The sequence below is a fragment of the Oculina patagonica genome, chromosome 7 (genome assembly GCF_052425735.1).
Source record: "Oculina patagonica isolate OP01 chromosome 7, crgOcupat, whole genome shotgun sequence".
NCBI lineage: Eukaryota > Metazoa > Cnidaria > Anthozoa > Scleractinia > Oculinidae > Oculina > Oculina patagonica.
Window position 1 is genome coordinate 28,465,921 of NC_135764.1, and position 16,997 is coordinate 28,482,917.

Genomic DNA, 16,997 nt, shown 5'->3' on the forward strand with positions numbered 1-16,997 from the left:
GGCTTTTAGTCCTGAACCAAAGTATAAGGACTGGGAAATACTGAAACCCATTATCAGCCACCTTAAACGGAAATATCTTGTTGGTGTTTCAAGGAATCCAAGGAAACTTCACTCATCCCATGTATCTATGTATTGCGGTATTTTGTAATTTTTTGAGTGATTTTTGGGGATGTTTGGCAGGTGATAGTTTTTTTTAAAAGAATTAGTAAAATTTAGACAACTAAGAAATATTGAAAATTTAATGTGAATTTAACATTGGAATTTGAAGTTATAATTATATAGCTGTCAGTAAATCCTATATTGTCAGCGCAGCTATTTTTCCTTAATTTCTGAGAACTGTCCAATTTGGGATTAAATTTGGATAGTTTCGAATAGGACTTTCAGGTAAAATGTACAAACTGTCCAATTTAAGAAAAATTGGACAGTTTTGTCTCAGCCAATCAAATCAAAGGAAAAGCGACATGTGACGGATATCAGCCAATTAGCATTAAGCATAGCGTCAGCCCGGTAAACTTGTCGCATTGTTAGTCGACAATGGCGGAATTTTTAAGGCAAGTTTGCTACGTTTTTCCATTCCTTTTGAGCTTTCCAGCAATAGTAACAACAAAGAGAAATTTTCTACGTTGTCAGAGGAGGAGTTAGCTACACTAAGAAGCAAAAACTAAGAGCAAAACGCCTCTAATAGTACAAAACTTGGGTGAACGTAAGTGCAGCGAAGGGAAGCAAGAAATCTGTCAGATATTCATCGCCACGAGCTGGATGCAATTCTTTGTCGTTTATGCTGAAATTCGAAAAGAAAACACGGCCATGAAGTATGAACGAAATAGTGGAAAGGAGTATGTCAGATTCAAGAAGTTGTAAAGCTCTTCGGACACTTTGTTTACGACTTTCGTTGATTGATGCAGTGTTTTCACTCACTTTGTAGCAAGCTTCGCAAACTCAGGTGAATAAAATTGCACTGTTTTGTTTAATTTTTATTCGTGAAGACAATGCTTTGAGTGAGTTGCATGTGCTGTGTTATGCCTACTATTGTTGAATGTTTTTCCCGCTCTGGACATATAAAAAAGTTTATTATTTACGCTGGATTGACTGACTAAAAGCTATATAGTTAATATGTAACCGGACTACATGCTTGTCCAATTTGGAAATAATTAGATTCAAAAAATTCCTCTGACAGCCAAATTGGACTCGGCCTATGGCCTCGTCCAATTTTGGCTGCCCTCGGAATTTTTTTCATCAAATTATTTCCAAATTGGACAGCATGTAGTCCAATTACGTATACGAAATTGGCAGACGGACACCAAACAGTCCCGTGACATCCTGGAGTGTTTTTGCGTGGGGGCCAACTGTGTGATGATGTTTCCATTTTTTTCTTCAATCCCCACTGATAAAGAACTGTTGTTGGTGTTATGTTGGTGTTATCACATGTCAAGCCTTTAACAAGGTATGAAAGAACACAAGGATTTAAATTATTCTGGTGCTCAATTTTTGCGTAACTAAAATTAATGTTACTCAAATTCCTGATGGATTCTGTCTTAAACTGTTACGAGCTTAGTATTTCCAAATTATTGCATGTCAATGTAAGGCAAGACAAGACATGCCTTGGTTCTTATGTAATTCTCTTAAAAACACATAAGATATTGACTATAATTTTGTCTGTGCTATGGCAATTCACAGTGGAGTGGTCTTGATGTGTCTTTAACTTGTGACTGGACTGGACTAGTAAAACGCGGACTAGTAAAACGCGGACTTGTAAAACGCCTCTAGACACTTCGAATTCCTTGGCCACAATCATCTTACGGCTCTCTTCAATACATAATGTCTCAAAAAAACAGTAACCTCAGAAAGAAGTCAGAAGCAAATAAGGTCGAAAGACCGAATTTGAACATATAACGGCAAATGTTCTAATGTCACGAACGTAGGAGTCGTGTAGGCCCGTCACCTTTATTTACCACATACTGCCCCCAAATTAAAACAGTACCCTCAGAAAGAAGTCAGAAGCAAATAAGGTTGAAAGACCGAATTTAAACATTTAACGGCAAATATTCTAATGTCACGAACGTAGGAGTCGTGTAGGCCCGTCACCTTTATTTACGATTGACTGTTGATTTCTGGACGGGCCCCGTTCTACCTCGTGCGAGCAATACAAACGACTGCACTCAACAGACGTCAAGTAGTGGAAAGAAAGAAACATATGCACACAACTCATAGCATCAATCCCGTTGTTTTAGTAGGGGTTTGCAGAACGAACATGTGCTATACTGCAAAAACATCTCCACGCTAAAACAGACCATAGAGTGCTCAAAAAAGCTAGAAATATGCCGTCGAAGAAACACACAAGAGCTTCAAACACAAATTGTTTCGCTCGCTAAACCGTTTAGTTTTATCCGATTTACAAGCGCTTGTTTTACAAGTCCGCGTTCTACAAGTCCGTGCTTAACAAGCCCTCGTTTTACAAGTCCGCGTTTTACAAGTCCGCGTTTTACTAGTCCTCGTTTTACAAGTCCGCGTTTTACTAGTCCGCGTTTTACTAGTCCGCCTTTTACAAGTCCGCGTTTTACCTGAGTCCGCGTTTTACTAGTCCGCGTTTTACAAGTCCGCGTTTTACTAGTCCGCGTTATACTAGTCCGCGTTTTACAAGTCCGCGTTTTACTAGTCCGCGTTTTACTAGTCCAGTCCAGTCCTCGAAATACAGTATGCCAAAACTCCCCGCCCTCTAAAGATAAGTCCTTGACGGTTCTTGTCGTTTTTCGGTGCCTATTCATCTTCGGCATCTTTCTCATCCACCTCTCGTTCTGTCCTGTGTCTGTCATCACACGAAAGAAAAGCTGATTCTCAAAAAATCTGCCACAAAAGGAAATTGACAAAAACAATATGAAAACCATATATCGAAAGTTTCTTATTCTAAAATTTTATCATACGTCTTAATTCAGAGCTACAAAGAAGTTCCTCCTTTTGAGTTATTGATACTGTTCTTACAGTACCCTCTTTCCACTAGCGAAATTTTACAAAATTCCTTCGCGGCGAAAAGGTAGCGCGAATCCAGAACAGACTCCAATCGAGAGTGGGTTAATTCTAGATTACTATTAATTAACTATTACAACATTCGTTTTTAAAATAGTTTCCCAAGCCGACTAAGCTAACTAAACGTCGAGTGTATCTTAACAAAACATGCCGTTATGACGCCGGAAATCCAGCTCACGCATACTATACCCCGTGACTCACGCAAACCTCCGACTTACGTGCTACTACAGTCATTCCTTTCTAAACATTTTTTTTTTGACCACCACCGTACCTTTCTACCCAAAAAACTCATGAAACCGCCCGGTTTTAACCTGTTTTAACCTTTCAAAAATTAGAGCGTTCGAAACTAAATAAGATCCGTAATCACAAACAACATACAGCCGTTTACCAGCACTCTTTAAAACTCCTGAAACCCTTCAAAATCAGGCAAAATAAATCTTTGAAATAACCTTTATCAATGTTTCTTATTTTTTATTCAGTTCTATAAAATGCCTTTCATACACTTCTATCAAACAAAAATTTCAATTTCCTCAAAGTTTCAAGACAAAAGAATAACAAATATTTCGTGCACAATGTAATTTGATTAAGCCAATATTATCACGTCTAAAAATACTTCAAGCAATTCAGTGAAAACCCGTTTTTTTTTCGTATCAACGAAAACCACTTTCGAATCATCCTCGGAGACCCAGGGGCAGTTAGTGGGGGCGACGGGCAGCTTATCGGGACAACGGGATTTTCGGGCGAAAGTTTACAACATAGAGCGTAACAGCCCCTGGGCACTTTGTCTTACCGAACCAGTTCCAGAAGCGTTTGAACTCCTTCCCCTTGATTGGCCACAAAAATATTTTTGTGGCCAATCAGCGAGGTTGACCAGAAGAGCGACTCTGACGTCTTCTTACACGAAGTTGTTTTCCTCATAGACTCGTCCGTTGTTGTTAAGCCCGTCCATCGGATGATACTACGTGGGTCTCAGATAAAAAAGCAAAACAAAAACAAAACAACGAGGCCTGGGAATATGTTAAATGTAGCATAGCGCAAGGAAACCAAAAGTTTTTAAAGCTATACGCGAGCACTTCTTGTTTATAAGTTTTGTTTTTGTTATTTAAATATCCAACAAATTAAACAAAAACCCTTTGTTTTAACTGTCAAGCTGGCAACAAAATAACAATAGGTGACGACAGCGATATCTTCGCTAACGCGTGGCCCGTGCAGTGAAGTACCCAGACCGTGGCAAGTTCCAGAAGTCGGGCAACGACCGAGAAAAATAATAAGAATTGTTGTTAAATTGAATAACTATTAAAAAGCGCGCAACTAACAGCTAGAACTGGCAGTCGTCTAAGGCTTATTTTTTTCTGAGACTCTCCATGTAATAGCATCCGATTGATGGGCAGAGCATCCACAACGAGTCTATGAGGAAAACAACTTCGTGTAAGAAGACATCAGAGTCTCCTGGCCGGTCCTCGTCGCTGATTGGCCACAAAAATATTTTTGTGGCCAATCAGGAGGAAGGAGTTCAAACGCTTCTGGAACTGGTTCGGTAAGACAAAGTGCCCAGGGGCTGTTACGCTCTATGTTGTAAACTTTCGCCCGAAAATCCCGTTGTCCCGATAAGCTGCCCGTCGCCCCCACTAACTGCCCCTGGGTCTCCGAGGATGCTTTCGAATAATCAATACATGAAAATAACAATAAGATCAAAAGGAAGAAAGGAACCTTTCTAATTATTTGAAGACTTTCAAAGCCGTGATATTATGCATCCAATCCGCGATAAAATTTAATTACAACAAAATCCAAGTTCTCATTTTGAATTCCATTTTTTTCAGTTGATACCTTTATCCAACTTGTGAAAAATTCCATTCAAGTTCCTATTAATACTGTACATTCCCAATGTTTTGCTCAGGTCTTCAGAAGCGTCTTACTAACCAAATCTAAAATAATTCCAAAACATGCTGTACAAACATTCTACTCTTTGTGACAAACGACTTGACGACCAATTGTTCAGAAATGTGAATCGACACAGTTCTTGCTAAATAAAAAAAAAGTTTTACGGCGGAGTCAGGCTCAAAAAATATACCGCAAGATCACACCCCCATTCATAGTCAGAAACCAGCAAACCATCTAGTTTGCTAAAAAAAAAAAACACTGCGTGACATCAATGACGTTACCTTTTTCATTTACAAAAATAACTTTAACTTGTCAAAGTAAGTGCAATTTCACAATGGTGAATATCAGTACAGTATGGGGCCCAGTTCTCGGCCGGGTCCAGTTCTCGGCCACTTTGTGTTTAACGCGTTTTTTCACACTCCAGTTGAATCAAAAGAAAAAGGTATTTCCTTCAAACGATAGACTGATTCATGTGCTTTAAGTATCTTGAGTTTGATCGTTCAATTCGATATAGAAAGCTCACACGTCGAGTTTACGCGGAGGTAGGTGAATTTGCATTCCCGAAAAAGTTGTTTGTTTACGGCTCCAAATTCATGGATGTAGTTAAATTCGTATTTTATCCAAAAGCCCCCACCATACGAGCTAATTTTTGGCATGTGAAACGTAGAATAATTCAGCTTTCTGCTTTAGTTAACTTTTCGTTGAACTGTTGTATTTTTTGGTCTTAATTTACTTCGAAATTTTTTCTTGCGACGTTTGCGTATTTGCCAGTTCTCGGCCACCCTGCTCGCTATCACAGCTTAGCGCTTGGTTTTTAATATAATTTCATCTGCTGCTGCCAGAATGAAAAAAATAAATGTTTTAAAAATAAAGTTCAATCTTATCTCTAAGTTTTGAGCTGACTCTTGTCTTGTCTATTATTTCTACAACACCTAAATCTTTCAAGACCTTTTCACTGCAAAATAAACCATCTAAATGCACGGGTCACACAATGCGGTTTTGCCAGAACCTGCACATAGGCAACTAGGCGCGTTAAAATCCTTCTTTTCTAAAGTAAAACAAAGCATCATAAAAATAATTTGGGATCGATATAGTATAAATAGATTTACAGAGTGATTTTATGACTGTGAAAATTAATTGAGCATTTTTTTACAGATAATTACGCACAAGCTTTTTAGTGGCCGAGAACTGGGCCAAGGTGGCCGAGAACTGGGCCCACAAATGGAGCTTTTATTTTTATTATTGCTCGGGCAAATTAATTTTTGACCGGTCGATAGCTTTACACCAAAAAGCTGAATAATGTAGCTAGCTCTGGGAGAAATTTCAAGTTCCTGCGGTTCTTTTGAGGTAAGAAATACAAGTTTACGTCAAAAGTGGCCGAGAACTGGGCCAAGGTGGCCGAGAACTGGGCCCACAAATGGAGCTTTTATTTTTATTATTGCTCGGGCAAATTAATTTTTGACCGGTCGATAGCTTTACACCAAAAAGCTGAATAATGTAGCTAGCTCTGGGAGAAATTTCAAGTTCCTGCGGTTCTTCTGAGGTAAGAAATACAAGTTTACGTCAAAAGTGGCCGAGAACTGGGCCCCATACTGTACTTTGCCCCGTAAGCTTTTTTCTCTGTCCTTCCGCCGAAGCAAAAAAACACAACCTGATTACACATTAACCCAAAAGTCGACCAAGTGTGCCTGCAACGATTTCCTGTCAAAACTAAAATGAAAACCATTGCGGTAAGCGTCACCCGTAGCGGTTTTGTAGCAACCCCAAGCTATCCCCGTCTTTTTGGCCGCGCCAGGAGACTACGCTCTAGGACGACCAAAGGGTAAACTATAAATCGGCCACGCCCGATTAATAATAACGGTAAATATAGTAGCATATGTACATAGGCTGGTACAACATAAAGTAAATCCACCGGGTAGCACAAGATGTATTTGTAGAAATATATTCATCAAAGTTTTGTAATAAAAGTTGACCTCTATGTAAATTTTCTCTTTTCTTTTTTCGGATGCGTGTGTGAGCTGGGGCGGGAAACTTTGCCAGGGGTTTGTTTTCACCAGAGCAAATTGTTAATGAGGGTACATACGAAGAAATAACAACATACACAGAACGTTCTTTACTTTAATTTTATTTTTATCTTTAAATTCCCGCATTTACAATCAAAATTAAAAACATTCACTTGCTGATGGGCCAAGTAACAGCTTTTTTTTTATTCCTACAAGAAAAACTTACTTCTATAACATAACCGCAAAACAGAGATACAATGTAATGTTTACCTTTGGTCGTCGCAACTGGACTTAATCAAGAGTTCCTGTTATTAAAAGTTGACATTTGCAAAGCAATTGCAGAAAACGGGTGTACACAGTTTTGACCGTACAGAAGCTCTTCTTGTTGAGCTGGCCTTAAATGCTGGAAACAAAACGAGAGTATTCAAAGCTACTTCAACGCAAGACTCTTCATGACCGGCAGGGGGCTGGGGTTGATCATGGTCACAGACCATACTACGTGAAGTTCGGTCACGCAAAAAGAGCGCGAAAAACAATTCCAGCACTAAAGCTAATCAACAGCTTGTCGCCCTGTACTCTCACCTCAAGCTATTTTAATTGTCACGCAACGCCTCACTCTTCTTGTGGGTAGATGTGTTGCGTGACGACTTTACGACTAAGTCAAGATTTTCGACATTGATCAAAGGGTGTACAACAATTGCACTTTGACAGTTATTATAGTGGGGTTAGAAGAAAGTAGATACCATACGCCGATCAAAGGTGTATGTACAAAACCCATACAGGAGCAGAGTTGGGCTTTTTAAGGGTGTTACGGACTATCCAGAAACCACGGACCTCTAACCTAACCGGGCTTTATTTTGCTTCTTTTCTTTGTATTTTTGTGTTGTTTTTATATATTTTTTTCATTTTTTTAACATATTGAATTTTTTTTCCATTATTCGGTTTCTCGTTACTCCGTTATTACTTGTTTCTCTGTTACTCTGTTTAGTTACACCCTTTCAGTTATTGTAAAACGTCATCGCTTCTGCATACCGTTTATTTTAGAGACCGCTGAATAAACACCCTGGCCTGTCCCCATTTCCAGTAAAGGTGTTCTTAACAAGAGCGTCGAAAAAGAACCAAACCTTTTTTTTATTTCAGACTAAATAAAACAACTACCGGTAAGTTTGTAAAGGGAAACCAACTCAGCATTTGAAATAGTCAGATTTTGAAGGTGAAGTTAATTTTTTCCAAGTTCAAGAGGCTATATTTTGTCATTTAAAAAAAATTACAATCGCTGTCATCACCTATATAGAAATTCGATATCATAAGCCTGAGGCGTCACAATAGACACATCAGTTACTGCAGTAACATGTTGATCGACAGAAGCAAAGACCTTCGATTTGTAAATTGTTGATTGAACAGTGATTGAAATATACTCTCTCAGTTAGCTTAGAGACGAAACTATGGAAACAATTTATCGAGCAGTGCTGTGGATACTTGTATTCTGCCATCACACATGGGCACAAAAAGGTGAGAAGATGATTTCTGTTTTAAACGAACAAGGAAACTAGTAGTGTTCCGTTCCCAGCTGTTTCTACCTCAAAACCCATGCGAACAATAACAGTAAAATCGAACAATAACAGTAAAGTATTTAATAGCCTAGCGGGTAAACACTGGTATGTCTAAACCTGGATATGACGTACAACCTTAGGTCAAAAAATTAGAGAAAGTGGCTGAGAGTGATAACATTGCATGAAGCATGCACGATTCTAACTGTTGATAGCTTCTATAGCTTGCCTTAACAATGACGAAATGGGGTCGCGGTATGATGAATTGTAAGTTTGGGAAAGTACCGAAATAATACATCAATCGTTTAAAATTATATTAATTTTAAATCCACGAGAATTATATTTATCAATCAGTGATTGAGCATGCGTAGCAAGCGTTCCTCAAAGAACGAAAAGCTTTTTCTGGCGCGGCCAAAATGAGTAGCAAGTGATATAAAATATAAGAAAATTTAAGACATAAAAAAATATCCTCACAAAATGACAAAGCACAGATTTGAAGTTGACTATTAGTTCTCTTGATACATTCTTTAGCTGAGGATGCGGTCTAGAATATTTGGAAAATGTCACGGTATCATCCCAAACCGTGTGCCAAATCACGTCGGTCTTTGATCTTCCTGTCGCAAACACAACTATTATTTTTACCTCATGAGACTGTGCAATAAATTGAAAAAAAAAAACATGCCGATCAAATATTAACATAAGGAGAAGTTTCAAAAAAGTTTGATTTTAGAAATATTTTGATTTTGTGGTCGTGGACCAAAAATACCTCAGTAAGATCGTTCACCATGCCAAATTTTGTTTGCTTCAGGTCTTTAAGAAGGTCAGTAGTTCAGATTGATATGAAAAGAAGCACGTTTTGAAATAATTCGTCCTTTTCTTTATAATTTGCAGTCGCATTAATCGTTTTCAGTACGCCAGGAAGTTGACAGAGAAATTAAAAGAAGGAAAATGCGACTGCACCTTACCCCGGGGGGTGGGGGGGGGGGGGAGAGGGGGGACTCGCATATGAAAGTGACGGGGATGCTCGTCGTCTCGCTGCTTAAGGGTTGTAAATTGCGGATTTTTGGTCTCGCTTAGGGTGTTCCGGGCAAAACGCCAATACTTTTAACCATAATGGTCTCGTTTAGGGTTACACACGAAGAAATATACAGATATAAATTTTATTCTTAGTTTTTTGGTATCTTTTAGGGGTCAACAAAATGTTGAGCCACACCCAGATTGGTCTCTTTTAGGGGTTCTTTTTCAAAATTTCCGTCTGTTTAATATAGGAGTCCCCCCGGGACCTTACCCAACAGCAATTTCTCCCCCGGGGTACTCCCTTATAAGGGCTTAACGGGGTTTTCAGACTTTCTTATGGGCTCCTGCTTGAAGGCGGTATCTATTTCAACCTTTTTTGTCGAGTGCGCCCCCGTAATTTCTTATATTGTTTGCGGCTTCTAGGTAATTTTAGCCAATTTAGTGAGTTGGGTGAAAAGCGCTAAATTTGGTACTTGCTAAAATATGTTTCGGTCAAATTTAAAACTCGTTATATTATACCTCCCTCCCCCCTTCTTACCCCACAGGAAAACAAAATTAACCATAGTTGACTTGGAATTTTTTACAAAATGAATACCGCCAACTTTGTTCTTTCTAGCAATGTAAATACCGTTGTGTTTGTTCAATTTCAAGTGAGTTTGTTCTTTTACTGAACATTTATTTCCATGTTAGCTATATGTTCATTAAACAAATTGATTATTCCTTAAAACCACAGTTTTTATTAACATAAACGTATATATATTTTTTTAAACATGCGATCGTAGAAAATTGCAACAATGAGCTTGGAATGGAAAGCAAAAAAATTCCAAACAAAAACATCACAGCATCTTCTGCCAAAAGTGCCAATCACTCTCCTTTCTTTGCACGAGTGGACAGCCCAAAGGCCTGGTGCTCAGCGCCGGAAGATAAATCACCATACCTACAAATCTTATTGGACGAGGAAAAGTTCATAACGGCGATAACAACTCAGGGAAGTTCTTTCGATGTGAGTTGGGTGAGAAAATACAAAGTCAAGTACCTTGAGAAAGGAAAATGGAAACCTTACAGACAGGTATGACTTTTAATGATCAGTGAAAAAGGAAAAAGATCGAATGTTCTTTTCATATTAACCATTAGTCGAGTAAATGGTTCTGACATAACGGAATTCAACCAAGAGTGTAAGTGCCCTCCAAATGACTAGAAAGGCGTGATTCTCTCTCCAATTACCGTTTGTCAAAGACGTCTGATGATATCAATAATAATTTAGGTTGCGCCTAATAACGTAGTGAAGTACACTAATGGCTGCTGCTGATTACTACCATCCAACAATACATAGCAACGAAGAACAGTTGTCTTATGATTGGTCCGAGCGCGTTGCACGCGCTATACATTTTGCCATTTTAAAGCACCCTAGTCAGCCACGCCGTTGTTTTTGTTTACATACGAGAATTACGGTATAATATTTTTCGCGGAGCTTGTCTAAAGAAAAGAGATCACTGCGAGATTGCTAAAAGTAATTAAACAAACTACAAGTGTAATATGATTTTGCTTCGCCATACAGTTTTCATGATTTTCATGGCATCAAAAATGGCGAAGGCTGACTAGGATCCTTTAAGTTCAACTGATACATTTTACTCCAAACAAACAACAGAATAATAGAATAACTAGTCAAAAATAAGCACCGATAATTTTTAAAAGAGTTTGTGGCAGCTTAAGACCCTAGTAACGCAAACGCACAACGATGGATGAGGTTTTCTTTTTAACATCCGAGATGTCCGAATTTACATGGCAGAGAAAATGGCGAAGACTGACTAGGATCCTTTAAGTGAAAACAGTTTTTCTGTGTCAGAGTATTTAGCACTGCTGTACTAATCGAAGACACTGTATTAAACAAAAAATGTATCGTTTTAATGTATTGACAGGAACTTGTAGGTAACAGTAACAGTGGTGCCTTGAGGAACAACAAGCTAGATCCTGTAATTAGAACAAAATCGATCCGAATCTATCCAAAGGAACCGTTTTCAGTTATGTTGGCTCCAAATAATCCCGTTCCTTCTTGTCTCAGATTAGAGTTGCATGGATGCTCTTCACCAGGTATATTTGATGATTTGTATATTTGTAAACTTTTCCACTTGAAGGAGCTGTGTCGCAACTTGCTTATCTGTTTAATCACGAGCTGCAAAAAGAAAAATGCCAATTCAGTGATAAAACTCTAACTAAATCTCTTAGTTCTATGCCCCAGGGTGGAGGATAGGGCCGGGTTCTAAAGCTATACGATAAACTAAAATAATTTTCGAGCATGCAGTCCCCATTCTCTTGTAATTGAATGTTCAGAAACGAATAGAGTACACAAAATGTAATAAAATAGGGCATTTCCGAGTTGCCCTTGCCTGATTGCCTCTGTTTCAAAACGAGTCTACGCGCGAAACTATTTATATGAAACTAGTTTCACCTAATGGTTTCGCACGTAGACTCGTCTTGAAACAGAGGCAAAGGGTAACTTGGAAACGTCCTATTCTAAACACCCTGTTCTGCTGCGACTTGTTCTTTGCTAAGTTACGTCATTAATTAATAATTATAAGCCGCGTCAAGCTAAAAATGACGATTAATTTATTACTTGTCTCGACTTGTGAACCAATTCAATTGCAGCCTGTCCAATCATGAAAGGTAAAATTTGTGGACCCCATGGCTACTGTAAACATCACCCAGGTGCTATGCATCCGTGCGTTTGCCTCGCGGGATATCAGTGGAATGATAGCTCTTCCTCCTGTGAGGACACTAACGAGTGTCTTCTTGGCTCCCATGATTGTCTTTCACCGGCCAGATGCATCAACACACCAGGGTCCTATCGCTGCGAGTGCCCTTCCCTCGTAGGGTGGTCCTTTGATGGCAAATCTTGCAATGATACCGATGAGTGCCAGTACCCAAATGTCTGTGACTCACAAGCTACGTGCATCAACTTTCCAGGAGGATTTAACTGCAGTTGTAATGTAGGATGGCGAGGACAAGGGGCACACCCTGTATGTTCTGATATCGATGAATGTGCAGATGAGACTGATAAGTAATTTCTCTTTGTTTTATTCTTTTTCGATTTAAGTTGGACGTTCGCTATAGGCGGACATCTCCTGTAGGTGGATATTAAGTCATGTTCCCAGCCATATAAAACACTACGTTTTTTAACCTCCCATAGGCGGACACCTTTTTTAGTATTGCATTGCACATCCTTACTGCTCATAATTTTACGCGTAATTAGCCCACACATAAGGTGGATTTCCACTGACGCGTAATTTTTTACGTGCGTTAACGTGCGTGAAAAAATTTAGAGACTATGTATGAACGACATGCGTTAACGTTTACGCAAGTCGTTCGTACATTGTCTCCAAATTTTTTCACGCACGTAAAAAATTGCGCGTCAGTGGAAATCCAGCAATAGGCAAAATGGCCGCATTTTTCGATGCGCCTTGGCTCGCGAGAGAGATAAATCATCGTTTTCTGGTAAACGAGTACGATGACCTATCATTTGTTCTCTTAGTTTGAGTGTAGCAATCAAATTTTTTCTATAAAATCAATACATATCAATTTCTTTGGCAGAAAACTAAATTATCAGCGGAAACGTGTACTTTGCCATTATTCGTTTAATGATAGTTGTGGCCTCTACGACATTGCGATTAAAAGTGCGTGCATTTATCATGAGACATATACATTAAATGGTTTCTTGACATCGATTCATAACATTTGTTGTTGTATTTTACGCTTTACTTTCTTTTTTTTTACTCTCTCGAAGCGTAAACTGAACGGTTCAAATATGGATACGTTTCTAGCTGGAAGCTGATAAATTTATGGAATTATGTGGTATAAACAAGGTCTCCCTGCTCCAAAGCGATTACGTTGGCCACCTTTTTTATTTCCAAGTAAAATTTAAGTTCCCGTAGGGTAAACAACTAACAGGCAAAGTTTAATTGAAAATCTATGGGCAGTTCTATTTTTACTAAAATTACCTTAAATAAGTGAAAACGTACGTGTTTCTGGTCCCAGAAAGGTTCCACTCCATATGACTTTTGATCTTACTTTTGACAGATGCCCTAAGTCATCTAGATGTGTCAACACCCCTGGCAGTTATAACTGTGTGTGTTATCCAGGCTGGGAGAAAGATTCAGAGTTCCAGTGCATTGACATTAATGAGTGTAGTCGAGGAATTGATGGATGTGATCCCAACTCTGCTTGCATAAACACAGCCGGAAGTTGGAAATGCACATGCAACAACGGGTGGTACCCAGACCCATCTAATGCACGTTTGCCTACATGCAGAGATGTTAATGAATGTGTAGACCTTCCGAATGCCTGCCCAGTACATTCAACGTGTGTCAACGTTGCAGGCTCATATCACTGCAACTGCCTGCCTGGTTGGAGAAGACAAGGTTTTGCTTGTGTCGATATTAATGAGTGTTCTGAAGGATCGTACAGCTGCCAATCTCACTCACAATGCGTCAATACTCCAGGTTCTTACCAGTGTAACTGTGTGTCTGGCTGGAGAAACCAAGGTTCTCGAACCTGTGTCGATATTAATGAGTGTTCTGAAGGATCGTACTACTGTCAATCCCACTCACGATGTGTCAATACTCCAGGTTCTTACCAGTGTAACTGTGTGTCTGGTTGGCGAAACCAAGGTCCTCGTGCTTGTGTCGATATTGACGAGTGCTCTGAAGGATCGCACAGCTGCCCATCAAGCCCACAGGCCCCACAATGTGTTAACACGCAGGGTTCATACAGATGTGAGTGCCCGATTGGTTGGAGAAGGCAAGACTCTCGTACTTGTGTCGATATTGACGAATGTAATGAAGGATTATTTGCTGGGGCGATGTGCCCATCCCACGCATCCTGTGTTAATACGCTTGGTTCATACCGATGCGAGTGGTGGCACTTTGGCTAGCATATCTAAAATAAGTGTATGATTTATCGATTATTTCAAAACATTCTATCCCGCATACTTGCATCTCATACCTCTACCCCCCGGCAAAAATGTGGAGTGTCTGGTTCCCTAAAAAGGTAACATTTAATGGGAAAATTGTTCTTGTTTTGTGGCTTAAAATTATTCAAAACTGTGGGGCTACAATCCTTTTGAGTGCCTACTAAAAGCCATTGCAACTTGTGCTTTAATCTTTCAAAGCAACCAAGTTTACCGAAATTGTTTTTGGATATTTAGATATGTTTGGCCCAGCGGCTAAACGTTAAAGTAACTTTTCGTTTCTGTTCAAAATTCTTGCTAGTCAGTAAAGAAAAGTCAAAACTGAACGTGCGAAAGCGAAATTTTGAAAATTAAGTATATTCACACATCCCCCAGGTTTGGCTGCGTCACGGCACGTGATGTTTGCGGAAGAATTAATAATATTTGATGAAGTGTTATAACATATACCGGTATCTAGAGTTACGTTGTACAACAGTGTCAATAGGAGTAGCAGTGATGCTACTCCTATGTTTCTTTCATGTAATAGGGTAAGATTCGTATGTTAATCATTAATGTAAAAATACTATATTAACCTTTATGCAAAACGTACTGCAATAAAAATACGTACTGGTAGTCCTTTAAAGTGTTCTTAATTATTTTGTGTTGCTTTTATTGTAGTTCTTTTGGTTTAATACTGGAAATCGCTTGGTGACGTATGAAACATGGGTAGTGTTCCTCCAATGGAAGGTGGATCCTTCAAATTGGTAAAAGAAGCCGGCTTCAGATTTTTGTTCCATTTGAGCGAATTGAAATCAGTCAGCTCGGCCCTTTGTCGTCGGCCCCTTGTCATTGTGGCTTGTTTTTTTTTTAGATTTTCGTTCCTGCTAACACGAAGATTCAAACAATATAAATCCAACGAAATGGATTGGTAAAAAGGAACGCTACCATAGATATAAGTGAAGTTAAGTGAAGGTGGAGGGCTCCGCACGAAAGAAAAAGAAATAGGATGATACCTTTTTCAGGCTGTATGCCGGGTGGGGATTTCACGAGGTTAAGCGTAGAAAACGGTAAGGATTAGGTATTTTAAATGAACTTTCAAAATATCTTGAACAGGCCCACCGAACGGTCGATTCATTTCAGTATTTTAAGGGACTATCCTGGGACTATACAAGTGAAAAATTAAGAAAAAAGATTCAGTGTCCCTTGCCTGGGTATAGGAGGGGGGCCATTGGGCGTTGCTAAACACCGCATTACCGCAAAAAAGTTGGGAAATATCACAATATCGCCTATATGGCTGGCAGATTCACTGACGCGAGGGCAAAAACGAGCGGTGGGACGGTTATAAACTGGGTATACTGGTCTCCTGGTTGTTGAAACAGTCCCTTGAAACTGTAGATTAAAATGTGTGTAACAAAATAAGGCTGTTTCAGGTTGCTTCCAAAACAAAAAAGTGAGGAATACGCTTTTATATATTTTATATACTATCGTCGACCAAAACGCTAAGAAAACGCATTCCATGCAGGCCACAGGTCTGGAGAATACCGCAATTCAAGATTTAATTACCGAAATACCGCACAAAATATTGGCCAATAACGCAATATCGCGAACCCAAATGTCCCCCTAGCCTGCGAATACAGCAAATCGTAATCATTGAAACCAGTCAAGGTCTGTCAAGGCTGGTGATGCTTCAGGACCTTTAGATGTCGTATCAACTACCGTAATGATTCGATTTAGCTCCCGGGGCGCTTATTTACCTTTGGCACCTCATGAGAGGGCGCCTATTTGAGACAGGGCGCTTATTCAATTTTTTGAGAAACAACCAAATGTTCAAAACAAAACTTTAAGAAATATTGAAATAACTAACAATAACAGAAACCGTAACAGTAACAAATTGTTGAAAGTTCAGTTACTTTTAAAAGAACTGTTTCTTTTAGCAGTATCGTAGTACGGCGCGGTACGGTGAATGTTCACGAGTCTATCTATTTGACGTCGATGACTTCAGTGGGGGTAGTTATCCACAATAGGGGGCTTATTAGAATAGGGGTGCTTATAAGAATGGGGGTGCTTATTAGAATGGGGGTGCTAATAAGAATGGGGGTGCTTTCAGAATAAGGGCGCTAATTGGAATAGAAACGCTTATTGACAAAAACACATTCGAAGGGGGGCACTTATTCGGAAGGGGGCGCTTATTTGAAGGAGGACGCTTAATCGAATCATTACGATAAATAACGTTTTCATTGCAAAATGTACCTTGGAGACGTTTCGATTTGCTATGGTTTGTGCAGCCACGAGATTGCATTAATGACTTATCGATGCAATCGATGACTGAAATTTTTGTGACCTATCGATTATTCATCGATTACTTATTGGTCATCGCATCGGCAATAATCAGGGATGACTAATCAGCTGATTACCCATCGATTACCTATTGATTACTCATCCAGAATAAACCTTAACAAATAAAAGAAATAAGACAAATAAACCTCAACAAATAAAAGGATTATTTCCGTAATTCTTGGTAATACGGTAGAATAAAACCATCCTGTAGCCTGCGTAGCTGGCGGGATTCGCGACGGAGTG

The 16,997-nt window shown here is 39.3% G+C and overlaps 2 protein-coding genes across 2 annotated transcripts in view; both read left to right on the plus strand.

The window, feature by feature from the left end:
• LOC144660575 (uncharacterized) overlaps nt 1-14,470 on the plus strand; it is a 55,256-nt gene extending 40,786 nt beyond the window's left edge. The window contains exon 5 of the mRNA XM_078521227.1: nt 13,891-14,470. Within this exon, the coding sequence (XP_078377353.1) occupies nt 13,891-14,402 (512 nt within the window). The 3' untranslated portion in view covers nt 14,403-14,470. The remainder of the gene's footprint in view (nt 1-13,890) is intronic.
• On the plus strand, nt 10,303-13,886 carry LOC144661017 (uncharacterized; the record flags this gene model as incomplete). Its single annotated transcript, XM_078521735.1, has 4 exons — nt 10,303-10,544; nt 11,395-11,566; nt 12,122-12,533; nt 13,550-13,886. Coding segments are annotated over exons 2-4 (816 nt in total), but the record flags the coding sequence as incomplete, so codon positions are not given.
• Nucleotides 14,471-16,997: the final 2,527 nt, after the last annotated feature.